Source organism: Mustela nivalis (assembly GCF_964662115.1).
Source record: "Mustela nivalis genome assembly, chromosome: 13".
Taxonomy (NCBI): Eukaryota; Metazoa; Chordata; class Mammalia; order Carnivora; family Mustelidae; genus Mustela; species Mustela nivalis.
In genome coordinates, this window is record NC_139032.1 from 28,792,709 (window position 1) to 28,807,906 (window position 15,198).

Sequence of the window (15,198 nt, forward strand, 5' to 3'; positions counted from 1 at the left end):
ACTAGAGTATGAATAGGTCAGGATCTAGAAACTGAAAGTTTAAGGCAACGGTGCACTCATGCTTGCTGACAAGTCCAGTTTGCCAGGACCAACCGGAGAGTGAACCTGCTAGGTGTCTACAAAGTCATTTTGGGCTTGCATACCATGTTTCTGAGATACAAGAGAAAAGGGGGAAGAGCACCGGCTTCCCACATGGGTCACCCATGAGCAAGGTTCTCCAAGGCAAGGCCTGGACTCAACGGTGCATTTTGTCCCAAAATCTGCCCACAGATGACCAATTTCAGAACATCGTGCACAGTGAGGCACTCAACAGGCAGGGAAATTCGGGGCATAAAGCCATGATGATGGAAGCTGGTTTGGTTGAAAGACTCCAAGGTCACCTTCGTCCTTGACTCTCCATCCAACCTTGAGCCCAGAGCACCCATGAGGCAGCGTGTTGGAATGGCTTCAGCTGGGTATCTGTGGTCTCGTGTTCAAAATCCTCTGTCCATCTCGGCCGGGTCCTACAGCCCCAGGGGCTTGGTCCTCTCCAGACCTGAAGGGCTTGTTGTCTGTCCTATTATGTCTGGATTGTCTGATATTCTAAAACCATCAGTGATACACCGTAAGACATGACCAAAGAAGGGTGATTTGATGATAAGAGCTCTCTTAAATTCTAGGACATCATTGAGAATAATAATAGTAGTTTCATGCTAGGGACTATATACTAACCACTATATAACTTATCCTCTATAATCCTTACCATACCCCCTCAGAAATGGGCATTTTCAATCCCCTTTGCCAGGTGAGACTATAGACCCTACAAGGTGAAAGTGTCTTGCCAAGGTTACATGACTGTTGAGTGGCAGTATCAACATTTGAACCAAAAACTATGTTGTCTTAAAATCAGTGGCCTGAATTAGTAAATATTTCTCTGTGTACCTGTGTCTTACCAGCCAAGCATCATGTTCACCCCTCACCTGATAGATGAATGGTCTAAATAAATATTTATTCAATGAATGAACACGATCTCCCCTGCAGACCTAAGAAATGGAGGCATAATGCTGGAATGACAGCTCATTTACATTGTCTTATATTTCATTGAACTATTAGGGCCAGTCGTCTCTGGGCCATGGAATCCAGCCAACTCTGTAGCTTCTACAGAAGTGGAGATGCCTTGTTGCATTGCAGAAGTACTTTGTGTCAAAACTTCTGTAAGATTTCCTTTTCTTTCTCTAATACTTTTTAGGCTAGACTCATCAACTCAAGTTGTTACAAATCTGAAAAATTCTGAATTAAGTAGAAAACATGTTTTTCAAGGGGGAAAATGTTTTTCAAGAGGGAAAAACTAACTCTAGCATCAAATGGAATTTTTTTGCCCAAAATATTACTTTCTCTTAAAAACATGGCTAGCTTGGGGTACCTGGGTGGCTCAGTCGTTGGGCGTCTGCCTTCAGCTCGGGTCATGATCCCAGTATCCTGGGATCGAGCCCCAAATCAGGCTCCCTGCTCGGCGGGGAGCCTACTTCTCCCTCGCCCATTCCCCCTGCTTGTGTTGCCTCTCTCGCTGTGTCTCTCTCTGTCAAATAATAAAATCTTTAAAAATAATAATAATATAAATAAACAAGCAAATAAATAAAAATACGGCTAGCTTTGTTTTAATGTCATCCATGGATTATTGGTGATGTTCTAAAAAGGTTTTTAAGTGTTTCTATTACCCACTCAGAACAGAACTGCTGAAGCATTAGGGAGCATAAATGAGATGGTCAGATGGAGGAAGCTGATGGCAGTGGGAAGGCTCAGCAGTGGCCTTCAAGGCTGTTTCAGTGTGAGGCTAAAGCCCTATCCACAATGCCCCAAGCAGGTGGAGCAGCAGGGCCTGTCCCTCAGACCCCATGGCAGGGGAGAAAAGATTTGATCTTCCTCCCACAGTTGAGTCATTACTAATCAAGTTGAAAGTACAAATGCATTTCTGCCCCTTACTCTACCCGACCCCCCCAACCCCAGCCAGACAGAAGCCCTGAGTAATGCTGGCTTGCCCTGATACTTGGAGTCAGTTCAGTCAAATACACTCTCAGTTTCAATTCTGCTGAAAATGCTACCACATTCCCCAAATAGTGACAATGCTTCTAGTTTGTGTTCCTTAAGTTTTTAATGATATAAATTAACATTTGTATATCTTGTATGTTTTCCTCCATTTAAAATATTTTCACAAACTGTCATTTAAATCCTGACATTCACTGTAAATTAAAGTAATAATCATTGAGGTAAAACATGAATAAGACAAATTTCTTTTAAATCTGAAGAAGATCACATTGGATACTGAGGCCCGTAATAACCCATAATGCAGAGAGTGGGGAGGAAAAAGCAGTTTCTACTTCCCGCCTTTTTTCTTTTTATTAAGCCGGATTTCTCTGTAAATAACATGTTTCTGTCAGTTTTGAGAAAGGCATGAGAGGGGAAAAAGAAACTGCCCGGGGAGTCAGCGCAGGAACATTACAAATGCCACACCTTCCCTGTCAGTCCAGTTCCTTGAAAGCCCTTGAGCCTTGCCCAGCACACTGGCTGTTCGGAGATTTCCAGCCCTCTCCAGATTTTTCCATAACTCAGAGGCATCCCATCCTGAAACCACGGTATCACTTTCCCCCGTGGGCTCTACTTCCTCCAGCTGCCCCATCTCCGCTTGGAATAAACAGGAACCACTTGGACTAGATTATCCTGTTCTCAGCCCGCGGGGAGATTTTAACCCGACTCTAGGACTAGAGGACAGGCAGGGTCACGCTGGAAACCCACTTGGGGCTCCCTGTGAGCCTCTTTTCGTGAACCACCTGCCAACACATCCATTTCTGCCGGTTAGTGGATGGGGGTCCCTAGGGAGGGACCGGATTCCCTTCTCAGTCCCCTCCCCGGTCCCCCGGCTCGCCTCCCCCAGGTCCCCCGAGGCGGGCTTGCCCAGCGTGTCGCAGCTTTGCGGAGCTCCCGGGCGCACAGGCCCCGCCCCCAGGCTGACTCAGCCTCTCGCAGCCTGAACTGGCGCTGGGGGCGGGGCTGACCTGGCCGGATCCCGGCCCTAAAAGCTTGGCTTCACCCCACTGCCGGGCCTTCTGGAACTCAGGACACGCATCTGTGATCGAGACTGCGCAGCTGCACTGCCTCGCGCCACTGGCCACAGGTGGTCTTCTCGTGCCGAACCTGAGCAGGGGGCCACCCGCGCGGCTGCCTGCCTCGGCAGTGGAGGTTCTGGGCTCCCAGGAGGCGCTGACCATGGATTTGGCGCTTCCGGACAGGGCAGCCTGATTCCCCTGACACCTCGCTGCCAGGGCCCTCCCCTCCCTGTGCTGAGACGCAGGTTCCCTGGAAGTGGCAGGCGGGTCACAGGGCGGCAGACCCCCTGCCCATCCCACACCCCCAGCCTTCCTCCACAGCCCCTTGGAAGCACTCGGGAGGATGGAGTGCGTGTTTGTACTCCCCCTTAGTGGCCTTACATCTCAGAAGGAAGAAGGATGGCTTTTTAGATGGTTTGGTCTAATCAGAAACTCTTTTCTTTTCTTCCTAGGTTTTGAAACATGCATCCTTCTCCCTTCCTGGCTGCGCTTTGCCTGGGAATAGTCTCAGCTGCTCCAAAACTCTATCAGAGCTTAGATGCGCGCTGGTCCCAGTGGAAGGCAGCACATGGGAAACTGTATGACGAGGTTGGTAACATCTGAGCTGTCCACTGAGACCCCAGAGAATGTTCTATGCTGGTGTGAGTTCACAGCGGGGAGTAGCTTCTGGAGGCCGCTGGTACCCAGTACACTGCACAGGATGGGGACAGATGTCTTGCTGTGTGGTTGCTGGAGAGCAGCTCCGGGAGCACCAGCCCAGCCCCGGTCAAGGTCTCTGCTCCCCTCTGTGAGCACATCCACGTGGTGCAGGTGAGCTGGTTTTAAATATATAAAAAGATGAACATTTATTTGTTTTTCTGCAGAATGAAGAAGGGTGGAGGAGAGCAGTGTGGGAGAAGAATCTGAAAGTGATTAAACAGCACAACCAGGAGTACAGCCAAGGGAAACACAGCTTCACAATGGCAATGAATGCTTTTGGTGACCTGGTGAGTGTGACCCGGGTTGCTGAACATTTCATGCGTCCCCTCCTCGGTGCTTTGCCCAAATAATCTGCTGCTTGTCAACATTCTACTTCCTTTTCTTTGAAGACCAATGAAGAATTCAAGCAGGTGATGAATGGCCTTAAAAGCCAGAAGCGCAAGGAGGGGAACGTGTTCCAAGCACCTCCCTTTGCTGAGACCCCCTCATCTGTGGACTGGAGAAAGAAAGGCTACGTGACCCCCGTGAAGAATCAGGTGGGACAGTACTCCACAGGTCACCCTCAGGAGGAGAGGTGAAAGGAATCGGTGTCCCTGCTGTGGTCGGCTGAGAAAAGTGTGCAGCTCGTGATGTTTTTTAAAATAGTTTCCGGATCGGTGGGCTGCTGTCAAATCTTGATAATTGTTTTGTAGACTGAGAATTTTTTTTTTAATTTTATTTATTTATTTGACAGACAGAGGTCACAAGTAGGCAGAGAGGCAGGCAGAGAGAGAGGAGGAAGCAGGCTCCCTGCTGAGCAGAGAGCCCGATGCAGGGCTCAATCCCAAGACCTTGAGACCATGACCTGAGCCGAAGGCAGAGGCTTAACTTACTGAGCCACCCAGGCGCCCCATAGACTGAGAATTTTTAAAATTTGTTTCAGGGTCCCTGTGGTTCTTGTTGGGCTTTTAGTGCAACTGGAGCCCTTGAAGGACAGATGTTTCGGAAAACCAGAAGACTGGTGTCACTGAGCGAGCAGAACCTGGTGGACTGCTCTCAGGCAGAAGGCAATGAGGGCTGCAGTGGTGGCCTAATGGATTACGCCTTCCAGTACGTGAAGGACAACGGAGGCCTGGACTCGGAGGAATCTTATCCGTATCGTGCACAGGTAAGTAGTGCTCCCTACCTGTCATTCCAGCTCTGCTTTTTAGCATTGAGCACATACAGATAGAACAGATATCACATTTCATTCTCACCGTTTATGTTGTAGACTCTACAGCACCAACTGTCAGAACTATCATTAAACTCTATTAGCCGGGGGCGCCCGGGTGGCTCAGTCGTTAAGTATCTGCCTTTGGCTCGGGTCACGATCCCAGGGTCCTGGGCTCGGCAGGAAGCCTGCTTCTCCCTCTCCCACTGCCCCTGCTTGTGTTCCCTTTCTTGCTGTCTCTCCCTCTGTCAAATAAATAAATAAAATCCTAAAAAACAGCAACAACAAAAACTCTATATTCTCTGCCTTGATAGTGACCATGCAACTCTTCCTATTTCTGTTATGGGGCCATTTGATACCATTCTATATATAGTACAGACTTCTCCAGAATGAAAAGCTTCTTATGGACAGGTAGACTGAGAGTGTCTCATGAAGAGCACACCAGCTAATGTTTCAATTTCAAAATAGCCAATAGCATTTCGGCTCCTAGGATGCTTCCTAACAAACTTGACTTGGGAAACATTGAGCTACAAACTGTCTTGAACTCATGTTCCCCAGGAGGTGGATGGTAGTGATCAAATCTCCTCCCCTGTCCCTTTGAAAGGATGAAACCTGCAAATACAAGCCTGAGCAATCCGCCGCCAATGACACCGGCTTCATGAACATCCATCGGGAGGAGGAGTCCCTTAAGCTGGCGGTGGCCACTGTGGGGCCCATCTCTGCTGCGATCGATGCAAGCCTGAGTACCTTCCAGTTCTATCATAAGGGTAAGCATCTATTTATGTAGAAATTTAGGCAGAAACATGGGAAAACCACCATTACATACAATAACATTGACTCTGGTATGTAGAAGTCAATGTGGAATTTTGGAGGGTGAGGATTTAACAGAGCCGTGTTTCTCTGCACATGTAATTTTTGTGCCCATTGTTTCCATCTGCCATGACCTGACCCATATCCCCGTGATTTTAAGTGCATCATAAATATATTTAAATGGCTACATAATTCAACTGGTGTATCTCAATTTACTTTCCTTTTTTCCTAACTATTAGACCTTGAAACATTCCAAAGAATTTTACTACTGTTATTGAAACTGGCAAGAACCCCTCGGCTCAAGTAATATTGTGCTCTGGGTTGTGTTTCCTCAAGCTGACGTGCTCAAAGTCGAACCACAAGGTGTCAATCAGTGTTCGTCTATGTTTCTTGACAAAGTGTTTACAAAAGAGATTGTGCCAGTTTGTCTTTCTGCTGGTATTAGATGAACGCCTAAATCCCTCGCCTAGCTAAAAGTAAATCAATAAATCAATCTGATTTTTAAATCTTACCTGGGGTTATGTCATTTAACTGAACTTTGAAATGCCTCCTGTTGGTTGTGGTTGATAGACTGGATCACATGTTCCTGGAGATCGTCACCCCAGCCCTGAATCTCTCTTCTCCAGGCATTTACTACGATCCAGACTGCAGCAGTGAAAACTTGGATCACGGTATTCTGGTGGTGGGCTATGGTTCTCAAGGAGAAGACTCAGAGAAGCAAAAATACTGGATTGTCAAGAACAGGTATAAAAAGCCAAAAATAGGGACGTCCAGCTGGCTCAGTAGGTAGAACATGTCTCTGTTGATCTCGAGACCATGAGTTCAAGTCCCACGTCGGAGATAGTGTTTACTTAATAAAAAAAAATTGTTTTAAAAATATAATGAATATACTATACATTTCTGTAAAAGAAAAAGACAAAACTAAGTGATCTATAATGGAATAAGAAATAGACTTTTTTAAAAAAGCCGAAAATACTTATCTTTAAAGTTGAAAAGGGAATCCTTTTTGGAATCAGTGTTTGGAGGCAGGCCCCCAACCCTTGAGCACACTTCTGAAATCCCAGAAGTGTTAACCCCATGTAGGGGGAACGCAGGCATATTCATGAGACGACCACAGTGACGTACTGTCTCGAGCTGGGGGATCCTGTTATAGTTTTGGTACTGTTGCATTTCTAAATTGGAGATTTTAAAAAATTTCTCTTTTTTCATTCTTTAATTTTTTTTAAAGGATTTTATTTATTTATTTGACAGAGAGATAGAGAGCACAAGTAGGCAGAGAGGCAGGCAGAGGGAGAGGGAGAAGCAGGCTCCCTGCTGCATAAGGAGTCCAATGACAGGCTCGATCCCAGGACCCTGGATCATGGTCTGAGCTGAAGGCAGACACTTAACCAACTGAGCCACCCAGGTGTCCCCTTTATTTTAATTTCTGAAACACATCTGATCCTAAGCATTTTGGGGTCTCTCACTTTGTAGTCTATGTGAAAGGTTCTATGAAAGTCTATGAAAGGTTCAGGAGTAGAATTATGAGCTGAGTTAGAACTCGAACAAGAACAGGAACGGCTTCTCGGATTCTTCCTGAATCTGTCCTGGCCCTGTCCTGCCCTGCTCAGTGTCGGGTGTGATTGCTCATGAAGGGAAATGTGTTTGTTCCTCTGGAATAATTGGCAAACGCTATCCTCTTCCAGCTGGGGCACAGACTGGGGCACACAGGGTTACATACTGATGGCCAAGGACCGGAACAACCACTGTGGAATCGCCACCGCAGCCAGCTTTCCTACTGTGTGAAATGAGAGCATAAGGCAGACCTCGACTGGGGACCGAATAGGCAGAAGAGGAATTTTCTCTTACAAGTGATCACACCTCATTGTGTGGAATGAAACACTCAAGCCACTGGAGATCTAACCTGTGATCCGATTTTGTGATTTCTTTAATTGCTGCTTTGGACAGCTTTGTGTGGTTGACTTGTTTAATGGATTTTGAATTTTTATATCTTGTACTGATATGTTAAGTTAAACCTTTTAAAATAAAACCATTTCAAAGTAGAAGTGGGGGAAGTTTTTAATATAATTAACTTATAGACTCAGGCTGTTAAATAATAAAAAAAACAAATAAATTACAAAGATCTAATTGGCTTAATGAAGGATTCATGAATCAGACAGCTTCGTATATATCTAGCAAGTAGAGAAGAACTCCAAGAGCTACCAAAAAAGAAAGGCTTGTACATGTAAAAAGGGAGCAGAAAAAGGAAAGTATGAGCAAAGAATCTGTTAGCAAAGTTGTTGTCCGTCAGGGACCAGAAAGGGGCCCTCAGTATGTGTCCTGGTGCAGACCAGCATGTTCCCATTATCGCCTGGTAAAGGTCATATTGTAGCAGGGAAGAGGTTGAAACTGCAGTTAACTTAGGTGTTAAGTCTTGGTTTATTAACTTGGGACCTTTACCTAAGAGATGCCATGTTGGGCCCATGGTTTTATTTTTGACAGGGCTCTAAAGACATAACCGCATGTGCCAGTGGTCCATTAGAATACTGAGTGACCTCTGGTTCTTGTAGTTGCAACTATGCACATCTTATGACAGCTGCCCTTGGGCTGTGTCTGACCCAACCCTGGAATGAAGCAAAATGGGACCAACGATCTATAGAGACAAAGGTGCATTATCTTAACAAGGAAAAGACTTTGCATTTTTAAAAAGTGAACACACACCCATAGGATTTCAATAGTAGAGAAATGCATTAGAGATCAGGGTCATTGGACCCCGGATAGCTACAACCCAGTGGAGCTACAAGCTACAGAGCCTGTTGCGAGTGCCTCTTCCCCACCTGCTAGTGTGGGCAGATGAGGAAGGACCAGACACAGTGGATTGGTGTGTCTTGGGCCCAAAAGGGCTGAGGGGTAAGCCCCCAGACGTGAGTCCAGGCTTCAGCAACAGAGCAGGGGCCTCAGCAGTAGAGACCGGTGAGGGCATCCAGAGCACCCAGCTCTCTGATCGAACACTATCCTAGACCTTGCTGTGCGGTCCCTACGTACAAGTTATTAGCAACTACAATCGGCCGACAGAGTTTAAATAAAGATTTCTCTCAATAATGTGGGCAGGCATGTGCGGGCAGGAAGTCCTCCTCCACCCTCTTGGGATCTCTGGCCTGGCCCAAGAATTAAACAGAAACAAGGTAGATTCACAGGAAAAAAGCGTATAAGTTTTGTTGGGTTTTTATGTGCATCTGGAAGCCTTCATTGAGAGAAGGAAGATCCAAAGAAGTGACCAGAGCCAGTAGCGACTAGACCTTCCAGACAAGAATCGACACGTTTGTAGAGACATAACAAGACAAAGAGCAGTAAGTTGTGGGGAGGGACGAGGAGACACCTGTGGGGGCAGGAGGCAGAAGGCGTGGAAGATGGGGGTTGGGTGGGAAGTGTGTTTGCACAGGTGGCGGCTCGGTGTGGACGCCCGGACTCTGGTGATCAGAATGTTCTCTTGCTGGCTCCTTTCTCAGGGGAGAGAACCCCTTTCTCGTGGGAAATGCTATGACCTGCTTTTGGAAGGGGGTTGTCAGAGAGCCCTTCCTGCCTCCCTCCTCTGCTTCTCAAGTGCCCTCAGCTGAAAATAACCCATATGCCCATGTGGCACATTCTGGGGGAGCGTGTCCTGAACCCCTCCAGCCTCACCGATCAGTTGGATGTCTTTTTTTTTTTTTAAAGATTTTATTTATTTGACAGAGAGAGAGATCACAAGTAGGCAGAGAGGGAGAGAGGGAGAGAGGAGGAAGCAGGCTCCCTGCCCAGCATAGAGCCCGATGCGGAACTCGATCCCAGGACCCTGAGATCATGACCTGAGCTGAAGGCAGAGGCTTAATGCACTGAGCCACCCAGGCAGCTCCAGTTGGATGTCTTAAGAGCAAACCTGGGGCTTCTGGGGGAAGAAGGAAGTCTGCCTCAAGACTGTGGCATGGGGTGTGGGTCTGTGTGTCTATGTGTCTGTGTATCTGTGTCTGTGTGGCTGAGGGGGCTTGAATCCTATTGGCTCCGTGTCTCTGGAGAATTCGGACTGATGCACAGATCACCTCAGAGACCCGCCCACCAACTCCCACTTTCATGCATATCTTTCTCATGCCTGCTGCCCTTCTTTGCGGAAAAAGAAATCATGTGATTAGATTTCACTACATTTTTAGTTTTATTTCAGTTTAGAATGAGAGCTTTCTAATTTGGCTTCAGGTCAGTGTGCTTCTGTCTGGGCTTTTAGGAAAGCCGGTGCCCTCGAAGGACACAGGTTCTGGAAAACAGACAAACTTGTGTCACTGAGCGAGTGGAACCCGCTGGACTGTTCTTGGTCTCAAGGCAGTGAGGGCTGCCATGGTGGCCTGATGAATTACACCTTCCAGCATGTTCTGAACAATGGAGGCCTGGATTCAGAGGAATCCTAACCATATCGTCCAGGGGTAAGTGGAACTCCTCACATGTCATCAGTCCAGCTCTGCTCCCAGAGTCACATGTTTTCGAAGAAGCCAGATACCATACTTAATATTTGCATTTTAAATGGTGGACCCTAGAGCTGCAAACTGTCAGGACTGTCATTAAACCAGACGAACCAGGAACAGTTCTCTGCCTCGGTGGTGACCACATGATTATTTTTATTTCTATGTTACAGGGAGACATACATACCATTCTCTACAGGGTACAGATTTCTCTGGAATGAACCAGTTCTTAAGGACATGTAGACCCTGAATAATTCATTGAACACATACAAGCTAGTTTTTCAATTTCAAAACAACCAATAGCATTTCAGCTCCTGGGATGCTTTACGACAGATTTGGCTTGGAAATCTCTCACCTGTAAGCTGTCTTGAACTCATGCTCCCCAGGAGGTGGATGTAGTGATCAAGTCTCTTCCCCTTTCCCTCTGAAAGGACAGACTCTGCACATACAGACCCGGGCATCCTGCTGCCAACGCCACCGGGCCCGGTGAGCATGCCTCCGCAGGAGGAGTCCCTTGTGCTGGTGGTGGCAGCTGTGGGGCCCATCCCTGCTGCTCTCCGTGCAAGCCTGGACACCTTCCGGTTCTATAAAGAGGGAACGCATCTGTCTATGGAGAAATAGAGGTAGAAAGATCGGAAAACCACCCTAAGATACAGCAGGAGTGACACGATGGTACGCAGAATTCAATGTAGAATTTGGGGGGCGGGGGCTGTGGATTTCACACAGTTCATCCTGCACCCATAACATTTATGCCTTCTGTTTCCACCTATCATGACCAGATCCAAATCCCCATGATTTAAAACACATTATCAATATATGGAAATGGCTACATAATTTGATTGGTATAGCTTGCTTTACTTTTTCCAATTGTTAGACCTTGAAAATTTTTAAAGAATATTATTACTGAGATTAACACTGGAAAGGAGCCCTTAGCCCAAGTCATTTTGTGTTCTCTGCTGTTTCGGTAGGCTCACATTCTTTAAGGAGACTCACAAGAGGCATTATTTTTATGCCTCTTGACTATTGTTTACAAAAGAGATTGCGACACTTTGTGTTTCTGCTAACATCAGAGGAGGGCCTAAACCCCTAGCTTACCTAAACAAAACTATCTGACTTTTAATCTTAGCTGGATTTATAGTGCAACTGAATTTTGATACATCTCCCTTACTGTGGCTGATAGGCTGATAAGCTGTTACTACCCCATGTCACGTGGGAAACCTCAGCCCAACATTAGATTTTACTTTCCAGATATTTATTATGATCCAAACCGCAGCAGTGAAGAGCTGAATCACGGTGCTCTGCTGTTTGTTTATGGATCTGAAGAAGAACCCGAGAACCAAAATTATTGGATTGTCAAGAACAGGTATAGAAAGCCAAGAATACTTATCTTGGACATCGAAAAGGAATCCTGTTTGGAACTGGTGCTTGGAGACAAGTGCCCCAACCCTTGAGCACACTTGTGAAATCCCAGAAGCGTTTATCCCACGTGGCGGGAACACAGGCATATTCATGGGACAACCACAGGAAGGTACTGTCTCAAGCTGGGGGGTCCTGCGATAGATTTCCACCACTGCATTTCTAAATTGGATTTTTAAAAACTCCTGAACACATCTGTCCCAAAGATTTTCCTTTTCCTGCTCATGTTTCAGTTTTGTGAAAGGTCTGGGAAAGAAGGACTGTGTGCTGGGTTAGAACTAGAGCATTCCCCCAGGTGCCTCAGGCAGGGGAATGTGTCAGCTGGAGACAACAGGAAAGGCCTCTCAGGATTCTTCCTGAATCTGTCCTGGCCTCTGATGCCCTCCTCAGTGTCGGGTGTGATTGTTCTTGAAAGGAAATGTTTGTTCCTCTGGAATAATTGGCAAACCCTGGCTTCTTTTGACTGGGACACAGACTGGGGAACTCAGGACTCCATGCTGATGGCCAAGGCCCGGGACAGTTAGTGCGGAACCACCACCATGGCCAGCTTTCCTGTCGTGTGAGACGAGGGTGTAAAGAAAACCTTGACTGGGGACAGAAAATACAGAAAGCGAGTTTTATTTTAAAGCTGGCCTCACCTTATTGTGTGGGATAAAACACTGACGATCTAACTTACGGTTTGATTCTGTGACCTTTCACACTGGGGATGTCCCTACTTCCTTAATCCCCGCTCTAATCAATGTTGTGTGATTCACTTGCTTCATAACTTTTGAATTTTCATGTTTTAAAAGATTGCAGGGGGATGCCTGGGTGGCTCAGTGGGTTAAGCTGCTGCCTTCATCTCAGGTTATGATCCCAGGTTCCTGGGATCGAGTCCTGCATCGGGCTCCTTGCTCAGCAGGGAGCCTGCTTCTCTCTCCACCTCTGCCTGACTCTCTGCCTGCTTGTGTGCTCTCTCTCTCTCCTTCTCTCTGACAAATAAAACCAAAAAAAAAAAGAAAGATTGCAGGGAGTTTCATCTTCTAGAAGAAAATAATTTACTTGTGCTGAGGTGTGATTCTGTTTTTTTTTTTTTTTAAGATTTTATTTATTTATTTGATAGAGAGAGTATGAGTGGGCAGAGGGGGTACCGGGGGGTAGGTGGGGGCAGAGGGAGAAGCAGACTCCCCACTGAGCAGGGAGTCTGACCCTGGGCTCACCCCAGGGCCCTGAGATCAAGACCTGAGGTGAAGCCAGACTCTTAACCAACTTAGTCACCCACGAATAACACCCTTTCTGTGTTTAATTCATAAACTTCTTTATAGTTAAAAATGTCATGCTTTTGTAGGGAGAAAGAAATTTCCTTATTCACTCCAAAATTCTTCCAGCTGGCTTAAGAATTTAATTGACATGAGACAGATCAAGGGGAGAAAAAATTCCTACAAAGTTTTATTACACAGGCATGGAGGCCTAGTAGGGAATTTGAGACCCAAAGAAATGACCAAGGCAGGCAGGTTTGTTGTTGTTTTCTGGGCAGAGGCAGGTTTTATACATTTTAGACAAAGACAATAACCTGTGAGAAATTGACAGGATAAAGACAACAGGGATGTGGGAGCTTTAAACCAGCAGGAATGCTAAGTGGAATTTGAGCTGAGGTTGTAGATGAGTAAAAAAGCCACAAGGTTTCTTTCTACAGCTTTCCGGGCTTTGAAGTCCCATCTGCAGGGCTAAGGATGTCTTTATACTTCCCAGTACAGGGAGGGCACCTCTCCGGCAGGAGACTCGTTTCCGGCTTGTGGGGGGACAGAGGACCGCCTGGGCGCCCTCGCACCCGCTGTTTCCCAAGCAGCTTCATATCCAGATAATCCATGTACCATGTGGCACATTTTGGGGTGTCCTCCCTGGGCCCCCACAGTCTCTTCCTCTAAAATTTCCCTGGGATGTTTACAGACTACTAGCTGAGCTGGGAACTGTGGAGAGAGAAATCCAGGTAGTAAATGAGTAAAAAGAACATAGATTAGAATGAAGATGAATAAAGGGGGTTAAGGGGAATGGGAGGTCCGGGCTTCCAGCTGTGGAATGAATAAGACCCGAGAATAAAAAGCACAGTGTAGGGAATATCATCAACGGTGCCGCAATAGCACTGTAATGGTACAGTGAGAAACAGACAGTAGCGATCCCTGTGGTGAGCATAGCCTACTGTATAGAGTTGGAAAATTACTGTGTTGTGCACCTGAAACTAATGTAAAATTGGGTGTCATCTGGACTCAAAACATTTGGGGGAGGAAAAAAAAAAGCATGAGGATGAATAAACAGAAAAGAACACATTTCCCCACACATCATGAAACCAGTCCCACAACCCTCAAAATAGATCAGCCCTGTCAAATGTATGCGTTTCATTTATCTGATGGTAAGTATTAATTCTTTTTTTTAAAACATTTAAATTAGATATGCATCTCACTGGGTTTACCTAAAAGCAGGTTTTCCCTGATGGTTGGACGAGCGCCCCCTGCTGGGAAGACACTGTATGTGGAACATGATGCTACGCGGATTCCCAGTCTGTTACCTTGGGACTGGAGTATTTTCAAAGCCGGCATAGTGGTATTGAACCCGTGTTCCATTACCAGAGAGAGATTTAGGATTGCCTTTTCTAGTTCACAATCTCTGAAACTTGGGAATAAGATCCTTAATGCTGACAAGAACTTGGAATTCTGATACAGAAGCAGGTTTTCCATGAGTTTTCAACAGGCATGTTTGTGTGGCACAATTTTATGAAAAAGTGTAATTTAGCGGGCATTTAAGGTGGCACGCTCAGTGACAGAGAGCCAGAAATCCAAAGGCCATATATGGTTGTGGCCATTCAGGCGGGAACCCTCTCTATGCTTTGCTGCCACATGAAAAAGACCAGTGTCTTTTTATAGTGTGGTTTACAGACAAGGTTAAGTTGGAGACTGTGATTTTCAAAGTCTGGAGTGTTCCATGACCTTTGCCATAGATAGTGTTGATATCTTTCCCTCTCCATTTTTCTTATGATCCTGTCAGTCTGTGAGAGCAGAATAGGTTGCAAAACAGCTGATATGAGAGGCAGACGGCATGACTCTGGCGGCAAGGAAGGGTGGTTTTGTCACCCAGCAACGTAAGCCCAGATTTTCGGTCCACATTTTGGACCGACATTTTGGTGTCCTGGCTTTGGTCAATACAGTTCCTTCCTCTGAAACTTTTCTGGGAGTTTCACACATTCAACGTTGAACTGATAGATGGCTTCATCTCCTTGAACCAGTCACTCAGTTCTGGCAGTGGGTCAGTTCAGTCAAATTCACTTCAGGAGGCGGCGATGCAGGTGTGTTCTCAAAGCTAAGCCTCTGCTTCAAATGATCAGATAATAAATAAGAGGCAACTCAGGGGCACCTGGATGGCTCAGTCAGTTGAACACCGAACTCTTGGTTTCAGCTCGGGTCATGATTAGGGTCCTAGAAAGGAGTCCCCATGTTGGGCTCCACGCTCAGAGGGGAGCCCGCTTGAGACGCTCTCTCCTTTTGACCCTCTTCCCGATTGC

General features: G+C 46.4%; 1 protein-coding gene across 2 annotated transcripts; it reads left to right on the plus strand.

The window, feature by feature from the left end:
* Nucleotides 1–2,118: 2,118 nt before the first annotated feature.
* LOC309847279 (procathepsin L-like) lies at nucleotides 2,119–7,826 on the plus strand. Of its 2 annotated transcripts, none has more exons than XM_082697231.1 (8): nucleotides 2,119–2,831; nucleotides 3,536–3,671; nucleotides 3,947–4,069; nucleotides 4,172–4,318; nucleotides 4,705–4,929; nucleotides 5,576–5,738; nucleotides 6,408–6,525; nucleotides 7,467–7,826. In XM_082697231.1, the coding sequence occupies exons 2-8, from the start codon at nucleotides 3,546–3,548 to the stop codon at nucleotides 7,564–7,566; spliced, it is 1,002 nt and encodes a 333-aa protein (XP_082553357.1). In that variant the 5' UTR covers nucleotides 2,119–2,831; nucleotides 3,536–3,545; the 3' UTR covers nucleotides 7,567–7,826. The 2 variants fall into 2 exon arrangements, with proteins under 2 accessions (XP_082553357.1, XP_082553356.1); XM_082697230.1 differs by lacking the exon at nucleotides 2,119–2,831 and adding an exon at nucleotides 2,973–3,151.
* Nucleotides 7,827–15,198: the final 7,372 nt, after the last annotated feature.

Excerpts from the sequence above, each read along its gene's own strand:
- LOC309847279 (XM_082697231.1), top strand. The coding sequence starts at position 3,546 with ATGCATCCTTCTCCCTTCCTGGCTGCGCTTTGCCTGGGAATAGTCTCA. Across the intron at positions 4,070-4,171 it reads TGAATGCTTTTGGTGACCTG|ACCAATGAAGAATTCAAGCA; the intron begins GTGAGTGTGACC and ends TTTTCTTTGAAG. Across the intron at positions 6,526-7,466 it reads TACTGGATTGTCAAGAACAG|CTGGGGCACAGACTGGGGCA; the intron begins GTATAAAAAGCC and ends ATCCTCTTCCAG.